This window comes from Rana temporaria, chromosome 1 (genome assembly GCF_905171775.1).
Source record: "Rana temporaria chromosome 1, aRanTem1.1, whole genome shotgun sequence".
Classification (NCBI taxonomy): domain Eukaryota; kingdom Metazoa; phylum Chordata; class Amphibia; order Anura; family Ranidae; genus Rana; species Rana temporaria.
Genome location: NC_053489.1, coordinates 534,135,830 through 534,152,187, shown reverse-complemented (window position 1 = coordinate 534,152,187; position 16,358 = coordinate 534,135,830). Strand labels below are relative to the sequence as shown.

Below are 16,358 nucleotides of genomic sequence, written 5' to 3'. Positions count from 1 at the left end.
CGTTTTGTTTTACCCACATACAGCATATGGCAGGGGCATTCTATCATGTAGAAGACCCGAAAAGTATTGAAGCTAATAAAAGTGTCTAAACGATAGATGTTATGGTGGCTCACATCAGAGAAAGTATCTGTCATGCCTAGAAATTTACATATGTGGCATCTTCCACATGGATACATTCCCTTTAGGGGTGGCAGCTCAGTGAGCCAGGTACGTAGAGGTGTTTTGATAAACTCAGAGTTTACCAGTTCATCAGAAAAATTCCTGGCACTTTTCGCAACCAGAGAGGGTCTAGGGCCCACTATGGCCGCCATTTGAGAAGATTGTGTCAAAATGTGCCAGTGTTTTTACAAAATGACTTGGACCTCCTTCCACTGTATACCAAAAGGGGTGAGAATCCTCACCGGATCTGACAAGGTCTGTGTAGGGGTTCATCTATCCTTTAAAGCGGAGTTCCACCCAAAAGTGGAACTTCCGCTTTAAGCACTCCTCGCCCCCTTACATGCCACATTTGGCATGTAATTTATTTAGGGGGGAGTGGGGGCTTCGTTAGAAGTGGGAATTCCTGTCCCACTTCCTCCTTTCGCCTACAGGCCACCTAAGCGACTCCTCCTCTCCACCTAGGCAGCCCCTCCCTCTAGGTGATCTCCTTTGACACGTGACAGGTCCCAGAAGATCGCCTGTCACGCATATGCATTGTGTGCCCGACCGTGAAGCCGAAAGCCCAGAGTGGCAATGGAGGAGCCGGCAGAGAGGAGGGGGAGAGGATCGACACTTTGGGTGGCCGCATCACTGGACTGTGGAACAGGTAAGTGTCTGTTTATTAAAAGTCAGCAGCTACACTTTTTGTAGATGCTGACTTTAAATAAACATAAAAAGCCTGGAACTCCTCTTTAATGTCAGGAGTTATGTGCATTTTTTCTGCAATGCTTTTTTAAATATTTCAGGCATCAGTGTGGATATTTTCTCTCTCTAAAAATGTCTGTAGAGTTGAGTGGCTTTAGTTTGATAGTCCGACTCTAAAGTGCAGTTCCGATGGATCCTTAAGTACTGTCCATTTGGTATCCCATTGATTAGAGATCAAGGATGATGGCTGGTTGCCTCCAACAGCGTGTTGGCTGCTGTGATCATTCGATATGTTTTTGATACCAGTCGTCCATCTTGCACTTTAATCTGGAGGTCCAAGAAGGAAATTTGGTGTTGATCATGATTGAACGTTAAACGAATATTCCTATTTAATTCAGCCATGAACAGTTCTAGACTGTCGACAGATCCCTGCCATACTACCACTACATCTTCGATGTACCTTAACCATAACATAGCATGGCTAAGGTACATCTCAGAACAGTACACCACCTCTTCCTCCCAGTGCCCCAGGTGGAGGCAGGCATATACAGGTGCCTCACAGGGCACCCATGAACGTGCCCCTGATTTGTCCATATCAACATCTATCCCCACGAGGAGGGTCGAAGGAGGTACCTCAATCCATTGAATTAAGGCCAACACATATCTTGTATCCTGAACATAAGAGGTCAATTCCACAACCATTACTTTCAGGAGTGCATCAATGTACTTTCCAATGTGCTCCAGGGGCCCTTTTATTGCAGAAATAATGGGCCTTCATGGTGGGTTGTCCAAGGATTTATGCACTTTGGGTATAATGTAGATGGTAGTAGTGTTATAATCCGCTACTTTGAGATATTCATACTCTTTCTTGGTCAGAAGGCTGGCTTCAAAGGCAAAAGATAGTTTGTAGTTTAACTCTTCTACTATTGCAGGGAATGGGTTGGTAATCAGTTTTTCATGTGTGAGGCGATCTCTAATGCCCTGTACACACGATCACTTTTTGTGATGAAAAAAAATGTCATTTTTTATCATGAAAAAAAATGTCATTTTTCCAACTTCACCATTAAAAATGATGTTGCCCACACACCATCGTTTTTGAAAAATGATGAACAAAGTGACGGCACTCTAAAGGGGAAGTTCTATTCGCCTTGAGGCTGCTTTTAGCTGGTTACTTGTTAGTAAATGACGATTTGTGCTTTTTTGTCTGTTACAGCGTGATGAATGTGCTTACTCCATTATGAATAGTAGTTTTACCTCCCATCTCAAAACTTGCTTCTGGGCATGTGCGAGTTTAAAACGCCATTTTTGCCCACACACGATCATTTTTTATGACACAAAAAATGTTATTTTAAAAAATGACATAAAAAATTCAAGCATGTTCGAGTTTTTTTTTTGTTATTTTTCAGAAGACATAAAATGACATTTTGCCCACACACGATCATTTTAAATGACATTTTTAAAAATGTCATTTTATTTCATCACAAAAAGTGATCGTGTGTACAGGGCATAAGTTGTCACCGTATCTCCTTTTCATACATAGCAGCTTGCATCAAAAGCACATTCCCTCCCTTGTCACTCTTCTTTATTACTAAGTCAGGTGCCTCCTTTAGTTCTTTGAGGGCCTGTATTTCCTATTGATCTAGGTTATCATTTTTATTTAACCCCTTCCATTACAGCTTTGTTAGGTCTTCCTGTACTAAGTCAAGAAATATGCCTAGCCATGGGTTATTTCGAAATGGTGGTATCTTAGTTGACTTTATATGGAGGTTGAATTCACTTTTCCATGGACTTGAAGGTGTAGGGGGATTCCTGTTTTGTTCATCATCACTACCATTTGCTAAGGATGTGAGGATATCAATTGCAATTTTGTCCTGGCTGCTGGTTTGTGCAGTTTCACTCGGGCAGGGGAGGGGGACTCCTTGATGAAGCTCTTTTAGATAGACCTTCCTCAAGAACAATGTAATGTCTTTGAACACCTCAAATATCATTCATTGTAGCTGTTGGTGAAAAGAAGAGCCCTTTTTGAACCAATCTCTTATGTTTGTTTGGACGCCCGCAGCTTTCCGCCCAGACATGACCAATTCCCCACACCACTCGGGGGGAATCGCCTAAACATCTGCATATTGCTACAGGCCCTCCCCACTAAAACAGAGATTGAAGCCCTTATCTTCCACCTGGAGGAGGCACACCGTCAAGACATTCAAGCTGTAAGAACAGACCTGCAAGGGCCCTCTACATCTGGAGGACCTGGAAGGCCGGAGACGCCAAAACAACTTGTGGCTTCGGGGCCTCCTGAAGGCTACGGGCACAGAGGAGCTGACAGAGACAATCACTGCCATCTTCCACAAGGTACTGGACTCCCCTTCAACATCTCTGGAGCTGGACAGGGTCCACAGTGTCCTGGGCCCCATATCACCCGATCCTAGAAGGCCATGTGATGTTATCTGTTGGATACAATGCTACACCCAAAAGGAAACCATACTCCGCAGAGCATGGAAACGCAGCACAGTGGACTTTGATGACGCCACCATCAAGATCTTACCGGATCTCTCCAGAGTGACTCTACAACGCAGAGCCCTTCTGGTGACCTATTCTGGACCTCGCAAGGCAACAGGGATGCACATACTGATGGGGTTATCCGTTAGCAGTCACCTTCTGAAAAGCTACAACGTCCTTTACCTTGCATATCCCGGCAGATCTACCGGCCTTGTTATTCTTTCTGAAAACCGATCCCATCCAAGTTCCCAAATCAGGGCTCGCCCGCAGAGATCCATGAGGAAATCCCGAGCCCCATCCATTGAAGGGTCACTTGAGTCATGACTAGAATGATCCATACTGGTACCACCTACTTTCACCCTTGCTAAATGTTCACTGCTGGTGCATTACACATATACTTCTGCAGTGTTTTCGTACTCTACCCTCGTCTGATCAGCCTTGCTGTGACAACTTTACTGCTGCCTTTGGATGTTATAGACTCCTTCAATAGGGTGATTCTGGATACCTACCCAATCCACCTGAAGAGATGCTGAGGTGCTTAGTTCCCTAATGCTTTTTCCCTGCTTCATAAGCCATATTGTTGTTATGACTACTGTAGGGGTACCAGATCTAAGTTGGGTTCAACACCCCTCTGCTATATGAAGGACTATGTGCCTCAATGTTTAACATTTTATGTGCCTTTACCGAGTGTATATTTATGGTTTCATGCTGTAGTTGCCTGAAGGGGTCGGCACCCACCAAGAGTTTAGACTGCATACCCCATGTCCCTAGAGAGATGGTTCATTATTCCCTACCTGCACTAGGATAGGCCTTGACTGATCTGAGCAAACCTTGGACATATCATACTATGGCTGGCTCCCTGGCCTGTCTGGTTGTATGGAGGGAGAAGGATACTACAGGTTATGGAGAATGCCCTCTATATTTATATGTGAGCTGTTCTTTCTTTACGGGAATGCTCCCGCCCCTCCTGTGATAGACCCATGCCACTCCCCAGAATTAATGATGGCTCCACACTCTTCCGACTGGCTGGGACAATCTCTGGGGGAGCGATTTGTTTTGCATAATGTGAAAGATGAAGTTATGCTGAGTAAATAGATACCTAACATGTTACACTTCAAAATTGTGGAATGGCGCCAAACTTCAGTACTTACAAATTCCCATAGGCGATGCTTAAATTTTTTTTTACTGGTTACATGTTTTGAGTTAGAGAGGAGGTCCAGGGCTAGAATTATTGCTTTTGCTCTAACGTTCATGGCAATACCTAACATGTGTGGTTTGAACACTGTTTTCATATGTGGGCTGGACTTACGAATGCGTTCGCTTTTGCGTGCGAGCACACGGGGACAGGGAGCACTTTAACATTTTTATTTTTTTATTGTTAATTTTACTTTTATTTTTTTTAGTTTGACACTTTAAATTTTTTTTTTTTTTATCACTTTTATTCCTATTACAAGGAATGTAAACATCCCTTGTAATAGGAATATGGCATGACAGGTCCTCTTTACAGTGAGATATGGGTTGAATAAGATCCCACATCTCACCTCTAGGCTGGAAAGCCTGAAATAAAAAATAAAAAAACGATCTCGGCTTCCCTTATGTTTGAATGCAGAGGCCGGGCGTGACATCCTAACATCGCACCCGGCCTCAGAACGATCATAGAGACTCCGGTGACCATCTAGTCCACTGGAAATCTCTATGGTAAACATCTGGGGCCGGCGGATCCTGTCTCCAACTCACCGATGGCAGTGTGAGTCGGTAGAAGCACCGAAAGGTGGCGGGGGGATGGGCGTCCCCTCTCGCAGCCCATAAGAATGATCAAGCAATTGAACAGCCACTCAGATCATTCCTATGGTATAGGGAATCCCCATCTGAAAAAGACGATATCTAAATGATGCCTGTAGCTGCAGGAATCATTCAGATATACCCGCTCAAAGTCAAGCATGTCATATGAAGGCCGGGAGGGTGGGGTGAAAATTATTTTTAACAAGTCCGAAGCAATGGGGTAGGGAATATCCCAACCCCTCCTCTTACATCTTTAAGCGAGCTTTAAACTTAAATGGACGAACTCTGTGCCAAAATATCTAGGAACATTCATCCTACCTAAATTCTCACAATTATTCGACCTAAATTTTCCCCCACTTCTGAAAAAAAGTCAGAGCTCTCCTAAACATATGGCACGCTGGACTGCATTTGTGGTTTGGCCGCTGCAATATACTTAAAATTAGTATCCTTCCCAATTTTCTATACCTGTTCCAAGCCCTACCAATTTTTATACCCTCTAGTTACTTCAAACAGACACAATCATCATTTACTCACTTTATATGGGCCCGCAAACATCCATGCCTACATCCACGTCTACATAGAAGTAGATGTCCATGTCTACATAGAAGACAACTCTTACTACCCAAATAACATGGGGGGCTGGCAGTGCCAGACATACAGTATGTAAATACTACCAAGCAATACACTTGGGTAGACTCATTGAATGCTGTTGACACCAAGACACCAAGGTGTGATTCCAATTGGAACAAGCCCAAAGTGACATACCTTTTCATAGAGCACCCTGGTGCTACCAATCGCTGTCAATCAATATGAAACACCACCCCCTTATTGGCCCCACTACACGACTGTGCTCGCATCTTTTCACCCAAGCCTCTCTCTCCTCCACAGACACACAACTATTTGCAATATTGGGGAATCCACTCTTTACATTGGGCTATCAAGATGCCACCTTCCAAAAACTGATAGAATCTGGCTGCTTTCAGGCTTCTCACTTTTTGAGCACAGGGAACTGGCCGTCGATACCTGCCCTTACAAACCCCATGAGGTACATTTCAGCTAGACTTCTAGAGAGCTCTCCAACTTTTTCATTTCTTAAAGTCCATACCGCCCCCTGAAAATGTTTGTCAACCCCTCACTATTCTTGAAGAGTACTGTTCGGACAATGGCATTCTGCCGCATGTACTTTTTAAACCACTATAAACCACTTATAAACTGTTGATTACACCCCTAGAAAACCACCAACCACCTTGCCTAACTAGATGGGAGCAAGACCTGAACCATAAGTTAAGTCTGAACCAATGACAACACATAATTTGGTTTACATACATGGATCGGTGCCCCTGCATTCTCTTAGTACAAGCACCTCCCCCACAGTAGTAAAGCACTGGTCAGAAACACATTTAACCCTTTGATCGCCCCTGATGTGTAACCCCTTCCCAGCCAGTGTCATTAGTACAGTGACGGTGCATATTTTTAGCACTGATTACTGTATTAGTGTCACTGGTCCCCCCAAAAAATCAAAAGTGTCAGTTAATCTCCTGACTGTCCCTTGCAATATTGCTGATAGCTGCCATTAACAGTAACAAAAAAATAGATAAATAAAAATATCCAATAGTTTGTAGATGCTATAACTTTTGCGCAAACCAATCATTATACGCTTCTTGGCATTTTAGTTACTAAAAATATGTAGCAGAATACAAATTGGCCTAAATTGATGAAGAAATTCGTTTTTTTCAATTCTTGTATTGGAACTGTTTTATAGCAGAAAGTAAAAAATATTGTGTATTTTTCCAGTCGTTTTTTGTTTATAGCACAAAAAAAACTGCAGAGGGGATCAAATACCACCAAAAAATAGCTCTATTTGTGGGGAAAAAAAGGGCATAAATTTTGTTTCAGTACAGAGTCGCACGACTGCGCAATTGTCAGTTAAAATAATGCAGTGCTGTATTGAAAAAAATGGTTTGGTCATGAAGGGGGTAAATCTTCCAGAGGTCAAGTGGTTAAGATGTAAAACGTACCTGGTATTTCAACCTGAAGCAGAGATAAAAGTTTAAGTATGAAAATAGGTATCCAGCAGAGGGCATCTGTGAAAACGATAAAAAAGAAGCGCTTGGCCAATGTCATTTCTTTCTTGATGTGGGTGTGGATTTCAGTTGCCATTATTGCAGTTTGATGGATACTATAAAACATACTACTGTATGAAAACACAATGATGATGAAAGCTGCCAAATTCACACCTGTTGGAAGAATACAAAACACAGTCCAAAATCAGCAATTGCTATATATGATTTTTACTAAATTATCTTTGATTTTTCAGTACAAAACAATACTAGAATCAATACATGTGAAAACTGTATACATACTGTTAAATGATGCTATATATAATAAATGTAACATGATTTACACTCCAGGGACCTATTTAATTGCAGACATGGAACTGTGCTTGCCAGCACCTGTCCATGACTGTAAAATGTGATCTTCATAATCTGGCAGCACAAGCTGTTCTCTATAAAAGTCACTTGCATTCACTGATTGCTGGCCTATGGGAACCAAACGTGTATCAAAACCCAGTTACCAAAATCAATAAATGTTGTCTTTATAACATAATAATAATTTATAAGATTAAAACCATACAAAGCAAATGTCATCCATTAATGATATGCTCTATTGAACTTGCATAAGGGAAAACTGTCAGGCAGCTTTACAACTAACATACCATTATTCAGATAATCCCTCTGAAGAATTATTGCCTTTTAACCTAAGCGGTTCTTCTAAAATAGGCAGGGCAACAGAGGAATGAGAGTAGGGAAAAGGGTAGTGGAGAGAGAGCAGAGTGACAAAAAGGGGGAGGAAGGGTTGGGTATTCAGTAGACACCAGTTTAACAAATACTGTAACCAGCATGAAAAGTGGGATTTATACCATGATGACCAGGGTTCCCATAATTTGGATAGCTTGATAAGGACACATCTATCTGTTGCTAAGATTGTTTCATAGGAAAAGTGGTCTTGGACCGTCTTTATTGCACTTAACACAAATGGTAGATAGTTTTGTGATGTTCTATCTAGCAGCTGGGAGGATATGTGTTACTAATTTGTGGTATTGTCGGGGTAGAGTGTCTTTATGGAGATGGCGTAACTGATAGATGTGTAATCTGTATAATCAGGGAGTAGACCCCCGACCAGTGACCAATATGAGGTTAGGAGTGGACAATTCCATAGAATATGGAGAAGTGAACCATTAGCTCCACAACTTCTCCAACAATCCGGAGGAGAATGTTTGTCTAAGGTGGCTATTTTAGGTGGAGTTGGATACCTACACTGGGTTATGCTTTCAGTTAGTTCCCAGAGTGATATGCAACTAGGAGCTTTGTAAAGGGAATGGAGAGCTGTTTTCCATTGGTATGTAGAATATGATTGATCTAGATCTTTTCCCCATTGGGAAAATTACTGTGAATGCTGGAAAATTGTCTTTATTTGGAGTAAGTTGTAGAACGTGGAGAAGCCTTAGGTGGGGTTGGACTCGGGTTTGGTTTGGATCACCTTATCACGGGATGAAATGATAGAGGCAACCTGGACAGGAAGCACTTCCTGACAGATATCCTCCGTCAGCTCCGGTATGTCAGAACTAACATAGATTTTTGTATAGGATGTGATACATTGTGTGCACTTATTTTTCACTCAATTGTGTTGCAATTTGGAGTTAGCGCTCTTTTTTACTCTCGTCAGTGGTAAATGGTTTGCCTCAACACTCCTAACTGATACATTTGCCAGACAACGTGTTCTGTTTAAAAACAACAGACTAAATGGCCAGTTAACCAGGTGCACAGTACACAGTACAACTCACATTACAACTCACATTAACAGTACACAGTACAACTCACATTAACAGTACACAGTACAACTCACATTAACATACAAAATACTTTGCAAATTTGCTCAACTAAACAGCATAGTGTGAAGGGGCAATGGCACCCACTGCTGTGTCTCAGTCAATCAAGAAGGAGAGTCCCGAGCAGCCGAGGCAATCGTGAACATCGTTGGATAGAGATGAGGCTCAGGTAAGTATTAGGGGTGCTGGGGGAGGGGGGGGGGCCCTGCTGCACACTTAAGGTTTTTATCTTGATGCATTAAGATAAAAAACCTTCTGCCTTTAGAACCACTTTAATCAGGAAATGTAAACAATAAATAAATATCAGCAGTCACTGTTTAAAATATACAGCATAATACACTATACACCGATCAGCCATAACTCTATCACCAATGACCTAATATTGAGTAGGTTCCCGTTCTGCCACCAAAACAGTCCAGTTTTCTTTTCTGCCAAAACAGTCTTGACCGATTGTGGCATGGATGTTACTAGACCTCTGAAGACATGCTGTGGTATCTGGCACCAAGCCATCAGTAACAAATACTTTAAGTCCTATTATGCCTCGTACACACGATTGGAATTTCCGATGGAAAAAGTCAGACAGACTTTTTCCATTGGAAATTCCGACCGTGTGTATCGGAAATTCCGAGGAATTCCGTTGGAGTTTAGATAGAGAACATGTTCTCTTTTACTCTGATGGAATTCCGTCGGAATTCCGATGTGATTTTGGTCAGACAAAGGTCCGACCGCGTGTGCTGGGCTTAAGTTGCGAGGTGGGGCCTCCATGGATTGTAATTGTTTCCAGCACATCCCACAGATGCTCGGACCATTTTTGTAGCGTGGCAGGGTACATTATCATGTTGAAAAAGGCCACTGCCATCAGCGTTTCCATGAAGGGGTGTACATAGTTAGCAACAGTGTTTAAGTAGGTGGTTTGTCTCAAGTAACATGAATGGAAGGACCCAAGCATTTCCAGCAGAAAACTTCCCAAAGCATCATACTGCCTCCGCTGGCTATCCTTCTTTTTAAACTGCATCGTGGCATCTCTTACACGGATAGGCGACACACACACACCCGGCCATCCACATGATGTAAAAGAAAATATAATTCATCAAACCAGGCCGCCTTGTTCCACTGCTGTGTGGTCCAGTTCTGATGCTCATGTGCCCATTGTAGGTGCTTTTGGCTGTGAACATGATGGGCACATTGACCGGTCTGCTGCTACAGAGCCTCATACAAACTAAACTGCAATTCCCATTTTTTCTGCTTTCAAGATATCAAGTTGTAAGGACAACATGTTTATTGCTGCCAAGTATATCCCACCAACTTTCAGATGCCATTGTAATGAGATTAATCAATGGTTATTCACTTACTAAAATTCTTACTGATCAGTGTATACAGTATTTGACAAATTGTATCTTGAGAGAGCTGCTGTAAACATAATGCATGTTGGTTCCAATGGAATCTTTTGTTAGCTAGCCTGCACTCCCCTGATAAACTAGCAGCTAATTTTCTGATCTATGTATAATATAAACTTATTTTGGTTATCTTGCTCCCTCCCCATATACACCCAGTTAAGACCTGGCAGTCAATGGGGTACATGTCTTGCACACCCTTTAAAGATTACCCTTTAAAGATTTAAAGATAACCTTTAAAGATTCCAATCAATAAACTCCCTTTCAAGTTACCCCAAAAAATCTGATTTTACCTTGGCTACAGAAGTGAGACAACTGAGCTTTTAAGCTGCCAACAAGTCCTATGATGAAACACAGATCTGACCCCCTTATCGTTCTGGCACAGGCAGAAAGCTCTAGCTACAAATGTACAAACAGGATGGCAAAAGATCTACCATAAAGTTATTTCCCGCATCCATACAGCTGGTATTTCAAAGTGAATGTGTATTGAAATTCAGATTACAATGCTGATGATGTTGATAGCAACTATTTATGAAGCTGAAGAACTATTGCGCATGAAATGTGTCACTAATGTGTTTCTTCATTCTGCAGATAAACTACCTGTGTGCACGAAATAGTGGTATTTATGGTATATTGTTTGTTTTTCAAGGATGCCTGTGCTATTTCCTGCTCTAATTATAATCCTTTTCATATCCATCCTCCTCCACTTGTTCCTACATTTTCCCCCTTGTATTGTTCATTCCCTCAACCTCCTAGGAGCCAGGTGACAATTATAACTGATTGAGCCTGTGGTGACCCATTCCAACAAACGTAGATATTTTCGGTGAAAAACCAAAAGCATGATTTAACTATAGCCATTTATTACAGGAATGTAATTCAAGATTTCTTTCTCATTGGTGAGGTTGCCTTTCACTGCACTAATGTAATATACACTATACATAAGCTGTATGATATAAAATACACATATATAATAAAAATATAAAAAAAAAAAAATATATATATATATATATATATATATATATATATATATATATATATATATTAGGGCTGTGCAAATTAACTTTTAATTAATCGATTAATCTTTATTTTTTTTGATCAATCAAAATCTTTTTGATCGATTAAAATTCTTTTAAATGATACTCGCCTCTCCGCCGGCTTCTGGGCCTTCAGGGAGTTCCGCCGGAGATCCAGTAACGTCACGGACACCGGGGAGGCTTGCCGTGTCCATCTGAAGGGCTCCTTTGCTGTGCCTTCATATCTGCATGCCGGCGGGACCTTACTATCTGCCACACGCAAGGGCTGTTACACTGCCATCTATCACTTCCCTCTATCAACCTGGAATTCTACAACCATCCACTGGGAGTTGTGATAGTTCCCTTCATATGCGACGGACTGATGTTAACCTCTCCTCATCTGAATTCAGCAGTGGCATCGTTGTACACATTTTTATACCAGTATCATACTTAGCTACATGTTTTTATGACTGCTTTTGGTACCGTTTGGTATTACTCGCACCATTTTTACAGTTTATATAGCTACATCGATTTTATCTCCAGTGTAATATTAATTTTGTTACCTACTTGAAGACTATAAAAGTTTTAATGCTATTCCCATTGAGCGCTGCCTTTGTGTGTTTTGTGTGTCCCACTATCCATTTTTCCAGTGGTTGGTAGCTGCACTGGGAATCAGCCTGCAAGGAGATCAGCTAAAAGTAGTTGGATCTGTATGTGCGTTATAATTAAAGCGGGGGTTCACCCTTAGAGGGCACTTTTCCCCCTTCGCTTCCTGCTCGTTATTACTAGGGGAATCGGCAATTTATTTTAAAATATGTGCAGTACTTACCCGTTTACGAGACGCATCCTCTCCGTCGCTTCCGGGTATGGGCTTCGGGAATGGGCGGTCCTTCTTGATTGACAGGTTTCCGAGAGGCTTCCGACGGTCGCATCCATCGCGTCACGATTTTCCGAAAGAAGCCGAACGTCGGTGCGCAGGCGCAGTATAGAGCCGCACCGACGTTCGGCTTCTTTCGGCTACGAGTGACGCGATGGATGCGACCGTCGGAAGCCTCTCGGAAGGCTGTCACTCAAGAAGGAACGCCCGCTCCCGAAGACCCATACCCGGAAGCGACGGAAGAAGATGCAGCTCGAAAACGGGTAAGTACTGCACCTATTTTAATATAAATAGCCGATTCCCCTAGACCGAACGAGCAGGAAGCTAAGGGGAGATTTTTTTTTTTTTTTTAAATGGGTGAACTCCCGCTTTAATCGAAATTAGTCGATTAATCGATTAAAAAAAAAAACGATTAATCGAACAGAAGAATTTTGATCAGTAACAGCCCTAATATATATATATATATATATACTGTATGTATGTGTGTATATATATATATATATATATATATATACACACTGCTCAAAAATATTAAAGGAACACTTTGAAAACACATCAGATCTCAATGGTGAAAAATATCATGCTGGATATACTGATACAGGGTAATGTGTTAGGAACGAAAGAATGCCACATGGTTTGATGGAAATGAAAATTATCCACCTACAGATGGCTGAATTCAAAGACACTCTAAAAATCAAAGTGAAAAACTTGTGCAACAGGCTAGTCCATTTTGCTAAAATTTAATTGGAGCAACTCAAAATGGTATTCAGTAGTTTTTATGACCCCCATGTGCTTATGTGCATGCCTGACAATGTTGGGGCATGCTCCTACTCAACGATGGATGATGTCCTGGGGTATTTCCTCCCAGATCTGGACCAGGGAATCACTGAGCTCCTGAACAGCCTGAGGTGCAATCGTATGGACCGAAACATAATGTCCCAAAGGTGTTTTTTTGGATTCAGATGAGCGTGGGGGCCATTCAATGGTATAAACTTCTTCATCCTCTAGGAACTGGCTGCATACTCTCACCACATGAGGCCGTGCACCAGGAGGAACCCAGGACAATGGGTCCAAGGATTTCATGCCGATACCTAATGGCAGTCAGGGTGCCATTGTCTAGCCCAGTGTTTCTCAACCTTTTTACGGTGGAGGAATCCTTGGCAAAAACTCTAAAGCCCTGTACACACGATCAGTGTCATCGGTTAACCGATGAAGCTGACTGATGGTCTGATGTGCCTACACACCATCAGTTAAAAAAACGATCGAGTCCAACGCGGTGACGTAAAACACAACGATGTGCAGAGAAAAATGAAGTTCAATGCTTCCAAGCATGCGTCGACTTGATTCTGAGCATGCACGGGTTTGTAACCGATGCTTTTGCATACTAACTATTGGTTTTGACCTATCGGTTAGGCGTCCATCAGTTCAATTTTAAAGCAAGTTCTAAATTTTTCGACCGAAGCATAACGGACCGATGGGGCCCACACACCATCGGTTTGGACCGATAAAACATTCCTTTTTGTTCCTTCTTCCCTTTTTTTTCTATGTGCCTATGGGTATTATATGTTACAGATAAGAAAATATGTATTATGTACATGTATGCTTGACTGCTACGATTATAGTAGTAATGTATGTCTATGTAGATACTACTAAAATTCAATAAAATTCAGATTGAAAACAAAACATTCCTTCAGTCTGTTTCCATCGGTTTTTACCGACCGTGTGTACGCGGCCTAAGATCTCGCAGAACCCCTGAAAAAATCAGATCTACAGAACATTGGTTCTGCTCAGCAAGCAACCACAATTATTGTAGAAATAGCTTGAAATAATAGAATAAATATTAGAACTCACCTGCCACCAACATTATATTGTGAACAGGGCACAAAGAAATCAATCGTTTCTTTAGGTCCTTGCAGAGACCTATGTCAAATTTGCACATATTTTCCATTAGTTTTTTGCACATATTCTGTGAACAAGGCCTTACTGAACTTGAACATAATATTGTAATTCATAAATAGGACAGAAATTTTAAACAGTGTAAATCAATATATGTGATCTTATGCCCTGTACACACGATCAGTTCATCTGATGAAAACGGTCTGATGGATTTTTCCATCAGATATCCGATGAAGCTGACTGATGATCAGTCGTGCCTACACATCATCGGTTAAAAATCCGATCGTGTCCAACGCGGTGACGTAAAACACAACGACGTGCTGAGAAAAATTAAGTTCAATGCTTCCGAGCATGCGTTGACTTGATTCTGAGCATGCGTGGATTTTTAACTGATGGACGTACCCACAGACGATCGTTTTTTTCTATAGGTTTTTTAACCATCAGATTTTAAAACAAGTTTCTAGTTTTTTGACTGATGGATAAAAAACTGATGGGGCCCACACACGATCGGTTCGTCTGATGAAAACGGTCCATCAGACGAACTGATCGTGTGTACGCGGCATTACACAATACTAAACCACATTGAAATCAAAATGTCCATATAAAATGTGATCAGTTCTAAAAGATGTGCAGAAAATTAATACACGTGGTGTATGGAAGAATCCAAATAAGAGAGGTATTTCAAAGGAGTTCCACCACCAAAAAGGTTCTCCTGTGACATTCAACTCATTATTAATGGAGACGCTTACCAGATAAGATGGACCATCTATTTTACAATGGTCAAACACGCTTACAGATAAACCTCTGCAGGGTAAGGTAAGTGATGAGGCCTACTATTGATCACTGGAACATGCTGATTTTAGGGGAATATGCCCAATAGTATCAGACTCCCATAGGGAAGTCCCGACCAGTTTTGGCCAAATGGGTTGGTATATAGAAAAAGAGCTGCAATAGTGTAATATTGCATAAACTAGTTTAATAAAAAAGCTAAAAAACTACTTACAATAAATAAAAACAGCATGAGCCTTGATAAGAATATTTGCTTGCCGGAAAACAGAAACAAATACACCCTTACTTCCGGGATCATGCAGAACATGATAGTGTCAGAGCGTATCAGGCGTATTAGGGTGTGTTTGATCATTCTAGAAATAGATGGTCCATCTTATCTGGTAAGCATCCCCATTTAAAAAAATTTGGATGTCACAGGAGGACCCTTTTGATCTTTGGTGATGGAACTATTTTGAAATACCTCTCTTATTTGGATTCTTCTATACACCACGTGGATTAGTTTGCTGCACATCTTTTAGAACTGATCACATGTTATATAGATGTTATATGGACATTTTGATTTCAACATCGTTTATTATTGTGTAAGATCACAGATATTGATTTACGCAGTTTTAATTTTTTGTTAGTCATATATTTTGCATTAGGAATACTGCAGGAAAGTTGAGAGGGTATAATGATGGTGTCCTGAGAGAAGACACAACGTATTCCATTGCATTCCATCGATACTGTTATGTGATTTTTTTGGTTTTGAGTCAGGCCTTTAAAGATAAATATGAGCTATCCATATATCAAGCATAAGCTATACTTACTACTATTTCATGGTAGACATTTAATTGTGTTATAGGTACTACTCACCAAGAAATATAACGACAGAATATATCTGTGCTGCAGTACTCTCTGGTTGCTCTGAATGCAGTGGGAAACAGACCCCATTTGTGCCATAGTAATTGTTGAAAATATGTTCATTGCTGAGAGGTATGAATGCAATAATGAATCCAACAATCCAAATGAGTATCAGAGTTATGATAGTACGACATTTTCCAGGCCTTAGACATCTGAACGGATACACTATACAGATGTATTTCTCCAAAGTCAAATAGGTAAGAAGTAAGACTGACACCTCTGTAGACAAAATGGCTAATGATCCAACCAATCGGCATTGAGTACTGTCCATCCACGCCTGAGCATTCTTGTTGTATTCACCTCTGTATTTCAGGTCAAAATATCCAATGACAAATAAATATATTCCCATTAGGCAATCTGCACCTGATAAACATTAAGGAGGTTTGGTTTAAAATGGCAATTGCAATAAATAGATAGATAGGGTGCATCCGTAAAGTATTCACAGCGCTTCACTTTTTCCACATTTTGTTATGTTA

General features: G+C 41.2%; 1 protein-coding gene across 1 annotated transcript in view; it reads right to left on the bottom strand.

The window, feature by feature from the left end:
* Window positions 1-16,358, bottom strand: part of RXFP1 (relaxin family peptide receptor 1) — a 353,272-nt gene that overhangs the window by 25,057 nt on the left and 311,857 nt on the right. The window contains exons 16-17 of the mRNA XM_040332335.1: window positions 15,835-16,245; window positions 7,140-7,358 (exon numbers count right to left, since the gene is read on the bottom strand). Coding sequence (XP_040188269.1) covers window positions 7,140-7,358; window positions 15,835-16,245 — 630 coding nt within the window. The remainder of the gene's footprint in view (window positions 1-7,139; window positions 7,359-15,834; window positions 16,246-16,358) is intronic.